Source organism: Ipomoea nil, unplaced genomic scaffold, assembly GCF_001879475.1.
Source record: "Ipomoea nil cultivar Tokyo-kokei standard unplaced genomic scaffold, Asagao_1.1 scaffold0688, whole genome shotgun sequence".
NCBI classification, from domain to species: domain Eukaryota; kingdom Viridiplantae; phylum Streptophyta; class Magnoliopsida; order Solanales; family Convolvulaceae; genus Ipomoea; species Ipomoea nil.
In genome coordinates, this window is record NW_017617116.1 from 8,426,095 (window position 1) to 8,432,735 (window position 6,641).

Below are 6,641 nucleotides of genomic sequence, written 5' to 3' on the forward strand. Positions count from 1 at the left end.
AATCGAGAGAGAGAGAGAAAATTCAGACAATATGATAGTGCTCAGAGAATATGTACAAGAGATTCTGATTCATCATCCATCAAAAGACTCCAGTGTACAATATAAATGCTTCCCTATAAATTACGAAGCATAACTAACTAATGAAGCATAATGACCACAAACTAAGTCTTCATAACATGCTAAGATAATGGCCATACACAGAAAATAATTACAACTTCAGACATTTTATCATCTAATTATAATTTTTTGTGTCGTAATAAACAACATTAGACTCTAACACTTTGTCCATATTTTTAGTGCTATCTTTTACGATCATAGACTTTAAAGTTGATATCTTTTAATAATTTCACTTTAAAAAGATTAGACCTTATTTTCAAATTATCATATTTGTATTCATTCACTTTTTCTTTTTCTTTTTTTCTCTAATTACAATTTCAACTCACTTTCAACTAACAAATATTATTATATATATGAACGCAAGTTATATTCTTTATTTTTTCCATATTTTTAGTGCTAATAAATTTGTATATCGAATTTAAAATGATGTACGTTATATTTTAGCTTCACAAAATTGTCCCGTTATAACTCCATTATTATATTAATCTCCTATATATTAGCACTAATCAATTGAGGAACATTTATTGATCATTTTATTAAGGAAATTAAAACAAACTAAAGGATATATTATGAAAATTTAATTAATCATATTACATTTATTAGTCATTATATTATTTTTATATAAAGTTATTGGCTCACATATTTGACAATAGTTATGCCGTGCAACCGAATGTACCATGCGCATGGTGCATATGATGCAAAACGACGTCGTTTTGACTAAAAACGCGCGTCCCACTTTAAAAAAAAAAAAATCAGGTTCGACTCTCGGCAATAGCATTATTGTGGATATATAGTTATGAATTTGTGGATATATAGTTATAAATTTGTGGATATATAGTTATGAATTTATGGATATATAGTTATGAATTTCTGGATATATAGTTATGAATTTATGGATATTTAGTTCATTCATTGTGGATATTTAGTTCATTCATTGTGGATGTTTAGTTCATTCATTGTGGATTTTTACTTCATTCATTCATTCATTGTGGATTTTTACTTCATTCATTCACTGTGGATATATAGTTATGAATTTCTGGATATATAGTTATGAATTTCTGGATATATAAAAATGCTATTACCGGGAATCGAACCTGATTTCTTCTTTAAGTGGGACGCGCATTTTTTTAAACCAAAACGGCGCCGTTTTGCAACCGTATGCACCTTGCAAGGTGCATTCGGTTGCACAGCATAATTTGCGCATATTTGAATTATTATAATTTTTATCATTATAAATGAAAACAATATGGTAATTATTGGTTTTAGGGTTTTTGAGCCCAGGGAAGTCCAACACAACCGTGGTTGGTGGATTCACCTTTCAAATAAAGCTAGCTAAAAATATGGGCTCGATAATTTTTACGTGGAAACCGAAAGGTGAAAACCACGGGCCTTTTTGGGTGGTGCCAAGCCTAAATTCACTATATATTTTGTAGGTGTTTTTGTACATATTGTAGAGCTATTTTGTACATGTAGTAATGTAAGAATAAAGCTATATCCCCTTCTTCTCAAATATTTGGGGCCTCCTTGTAGTGAGAAAGAGCTAGTGTGAGGTTTTCTCGTATAGAAAAGAGTGGTGGAGTCTTCCTTGGGTATTTTAGGTGGAAGAGTGCTTGAACTAATGTAGGTGGGAGTCTTTCTATGGGTGTGTAGATGAATGAGATGCCCCCTCCTTGTGCTCTTCTTCTCCTTCTTATAGCTAGCTCATCTAAAAATGTCCGTTGAGAAATTTAGTAGGGTATTGATGGGTAGTAAATGGGGTAACAAATGGTAGGTTATGATGAGGTAAGTAAATAGGTGTTTTAATAGGACTTTATGAGTAGATAATTAGAGGGGTTAGGAATTGAGGGTAATAATTAGGAGATTAATATGGGTTAACGGCTAGTTTAATTTGACTTTAGGTGGGCCAATCGGGGTTAGGCGGTCCAATTAGGCCCAAATATTGAATAGCCATCAGTAATAATTAATTTATGATATTTATAAAATTGTATTTTTTTTTTTCAAAATGGTTGACATATTATTTTGATGTGCTAAAAATAATATTTTTAATAAATATTTTTTATTTTTTAAAGAAGTTTTACCGATATTAATATATTAGGCTCAAACTTTCGCATATTATGCATAAAAATGCCCAGTCATAATAGTAATAGTAATAGTAATAGTAATAGTAATAGCCACCTTTAAAAGAAATTTGAGCCAATTCACAAAAATATATCTAGAATTCTTTTGCTGTACAAAAGTATATTTGAAAGTCAAACTCTTGCAAGCTTTCAAGACTTTTATACATGAAGTAGTAACATAACGTTACATGTGAATGCAATTTTATCTTTGGGAATAAAGAGTGTAACATACGATTGTATCCCGTGGCAAAAAAAAAAAAAAAAAGGTATTATTTATATATCTTAATTAACCGTATTATACTATAAAGAAAAATAATTATATCCCATCAATAAGTGGTTAATTTTGGCTCATCAGACAGTAACAACGCCATTTTGGCTCATCAGAAAGTAGCAACACCATTTTGGCTCATATGTCTTATGTTACATTGTTGAATATTTCATATGGATGTTGGTTCATTAATATTAATATTAATATTTTTTCCACATCTTTGTCACAATATTATGAGCCGGCTAATCAAGAAGAGTGATTTTATTGGCGTTGTTTCACATTAGATTTAAAAAAAAAAAAAAAAATTACTTGTGGAGTACCTTAAAACATGTTTAAAAATGGGATAGAAAATTTTGACCATCCAATTCACATTTATTTTATAAACTTTTCTTCCCCTATTTTTGTTCTTTGGTTGTGAGGAGGTTTACCACAAGAAAAATGAGTGGTAATGCCACTTGTCTAGGATTTAGTTATGGTCTAAAATCAAATATATGTCAGTATAAATACTTTAGTATTAAATACATTCTTCAATCACTTAATAAACAGTGTTCGATCAAACCTCTTTGAATAAGAAGAAAAGTTGAGGTTCGGTCGGTTCAATTCAAAAGGGTTGAACCCAAAATAGCGGTTCAACCCCTATCAAAATAATATTTTTTTTTTTCTTTAGGAAAAAAAAAATAACCATCAAAATGGAGAGATTTAACAAAAATAATTGCTTCTTCTTGTTCGTGGTTTCTGTTGCCGCGATAATTCCCGCAACGGTTGGTCACATTGCTGAGTATGATGAGGTGTGGCGGAGGCGAGCAGCTGAAGCCTGGAAACATGCCCAACAGGCTTATGAGCCCAATCCACATAACATTTCTGCTTCCTTGATTCACCAAGTTCGAAGGACATTGTCAGAAGCCGTAGCTGAGGATTTGACGACGAACACCACAGGTCGGCATCTTCTTGGTTCAAAAAAGTATCGTGGGCCGTGTAATGCGACAAACCCGATCGATCGTTGCTGGCGTTGCCACGCCGATTGGGCTAGCAACCGGAAGAGGTTGGCTGATTGCGCAATGGGGTTTGGGTACAAAACCAAAGGCGGCAAGTCTGGCAAATTCTACACCGTTACAGACAAGTCCGATGATCAATCAAACCCCAAACCCGGAACCCTCCGACACGCGGTCATCCAAAAGAAACCCTTGTGGATAATCTTCGCACACGACATGAACATCAAGCTCCACCAGGAGTTGATCATGCAAGGTGATAAGACGATCGATGGGCGTGGGGCCCAAGTCCACATCAGCCATGGCGCCGGTATAACCATTCAGTTCGTGAAGAACGTGATCATCCACGGGATCCACATCCACCACATCTTCGAAGGTAACGGCGGCCTGATACGAGATGGCCTGGACCACTTTGGACTGCGAACCAAGAGCGACGGCGATGGCATCTCCATCTTTGGTTCTTCCAATGTTTGGATAGACCATGTGTCGATGAGGAACTGTTACGACGGGCTTATTGATGCGATCGAAGCATCCACGGCCATCACAATTTCGAATGGTCACTTCACAGATCATAATGATGTGATGCTGTTCGGTGCAAATGATTTGTCCACAAAAGACAAGATCATGCAAATCACCATTGCTTTCAACCACTTCGGGAAGAGATTGATTCAGAGGATGCCCAGATGTCGGTTCGGATACATCCATGTGGTGAACAACGATTACACACACTGGAACATGTACGCCATTGGAGGGAGTGCTAACCCCACCATCATCTGTCAGGGAAATCGATTCATCGCTCCTCCAGACATACACAAAAAAGAGATAACTCATAGAACTGCGGGGACTCCGGCAGAATGGAAGACGTGGACATGGAGATCAGAGGGAGATATATATATGGGCGGAGCTTTCTTTGTTCAGTCGGGAGATCCAGATTTCATGAAAAAGCATAATGAATTGTACGATGGGGTACAGACATTCAAGGCTGAGGATGTGACTTGGCTTACTAGGTTCGCAGGGGCGCTTAATTGCAGAGTAGGATCGCCTTGTTAGATTGCATTATTGCATTCCGGCTGGCCACTCATGTAGCATTATATTATTTTAGAGTTAATAACCAAAATGGTCCATCGATTGTGTTGTAATTATATTTGATCCTCAATTATTATTTTTACTCAATTAAGTCCTATGTAATTTTTACTCAATTTAATACTCTGTTAATTTATCAATTTGTTGACTATCATATCAAAATTTGGAGCAAAATTGTAATTCTATAAGCTTTCTCCCATTCTTGCTCAAGTGAAGCAGCCAAGCTCCTGAACCTGACTTAGTGAAGTTGGAGCACTGTTGTAGGGTGATGAGGGTGTACGTGAATCCTTTAGGTAGATCCCTTTTTCCTTTTCACGATTCTCTTGATTTTTAGTAGTAAAATAATAAAAAAGACTAGATCTTTCAAACTGGGAAATAGGGTTTTTGTCATCCATTTTCTTTGATAGGAGTTTCTGCCAAATCTCAAAGCTTATAAATGGTCCATACTGATACTTGTTCACCGTCCTACCACCCGCGCGCATTGATATCATTCAAACACCTATCCATTGAATTCATAGATTTACATAAACATATGAAATAATGAACCCAGTTACTATCTTTGCTTTTGATTTTGTTGCAAGCAATTGAATTATATTTCTAACTAAAAAACGATTTATGTATGACATGAAGCTTTTGATGATTGATTCCGGTATGAAGCTTTTGATGATGGATTCCGGTCAATACTTGTTGATATGACCAGAGAAGATCAACTAAGGGTAGACTTTAGAAATAAGAGAATGAAGAAATATTGAAATACTAGGATGTTCCAATCACAACAATATAATTATCTTAAAACTGAAATGTATAATTAAAAAATGTAATATTGTTGAATATTAGTTCTCCAAACGAGTGAGGTACTTGTAGCTCAACAAATATCCAATAGCAGAATTTAAAAAATGCAATATTGTTGAATATTAGTTCTCCAAATTTTGCTTGATTTGAAATGTTATTGTTGAGATTTGAATTGCTCTAATACCACTTGTTAAATCAAGCGCTTACAACTCACGCAAGAATTGATCTGGTAAAGTAGCAAGTTATGGCAATCTATTATAGTTTAATGTTACTAAGAACTTTGTTCTGTCATGCAATCGTGTTGTACATACAATGAATATGATGAGGAATGTAAAGATATCAAAAATCGAGTTGTAGATGCTGCTTTTGAAGCAAAATACAGAATTGATTCATTTTTTTGAGGGAACATCCTCTTTGGTATTATTTGTTGGCATTTTTTGGTCAGAGAAAAGATTTTGCCCATTAAAAGATGGGTCATTACGATTTTTAACAAGAATCTGGAAGCTAGAGGTAAAAGTGCTCAAGAGATGAACACCCAAGTATTAAAGCGCTATTATATTGTCAATTTTATATTGTGTATGTCTCATATGTATTAGATTAGAAGATAAAATATATGTAGCAGAGTGTTATTATCAGAGCAAAGTATGTATATGAGTGTTATTATCATAGTATGTTGGGGTGCGGGAAAATGCCCGACCCTTGTGATACAATACATTGTATTTTTTTTATTATTATTATTATCATTTGACAATCTGATATGTATAACTGCACAAAGATTCAGATTAATAGATAGATGTATTTGTAGTGTTGTGTCAAGTTGAGGACATAAAAGATCTGCTTACTAAACTCTCTAGGCATCGAGTGACTACCTACTATGAATTCGTAGCAAGTTAACAGAAAAAAATATTACCTACCCCAGAAATAGATTGGTGGAATAATGTGTTTCGATCTTTTTCAGGTTTTTAAATGATTTTGTTTTATAAAGTTATGAGAGCTTAGTATATATAAAATGTATTTTCATTTTGAAAAAAACTTGTAAGTCTTGAATGTATGTATGTAGTATTGTTGGATTTTGGCTTTAATGCTCAGAACTCTTTAATATTGAGTGTTTTTTACAAAGTTTGAACCTCCAATATTGTAATTGCATTAACAATTCACTTACTAATTACATGTATATGAGTTTCATATATACTCATTTTATTATAGTTGAAGTAAAGTTAAAGGAACACAATATATGTTTGATCATTAGTTAAATAAATAAGGATAATTGCTTAT

General features: G+C 33.9%; 1 protein-coding gene across 1 annotated transcript; it reads left to right on the forward strand.

The window, feature by feature from the left end:
- The first annotated feature begins 3,045 nt into the window (after window positions 1-3,045).
- LOC109175597 (probable pectate lyase P59) lies at window positions 3,046-4,550 on the forward strand. The gene has a single exon (XM_019324884.1). The coding sequence runs from the start codon at window positions 3,192-3,194 to the stop codon at window positions 4,539-4,541; it is 1,350 nt and encodes a 449-aa protein (XP_019180429.1). The 5' UTR covers window positions 3,046-3,191; the 3' UTR covers window positions 4,542-4,550.
- The last annotated feature ends 2,091 nt before the right edge of the window (window positions 4,551-6,641 follow it).

Excerpts from the sequence above, each read along its gene's own strand:
- LOC109175597 (XM_019324884.1), top strand. The coding sequence starts at position 3,192 with ATGGAGAGATTTAACAAAAATAATTGCTTCTTCTTGTTCGTGGTTTCT.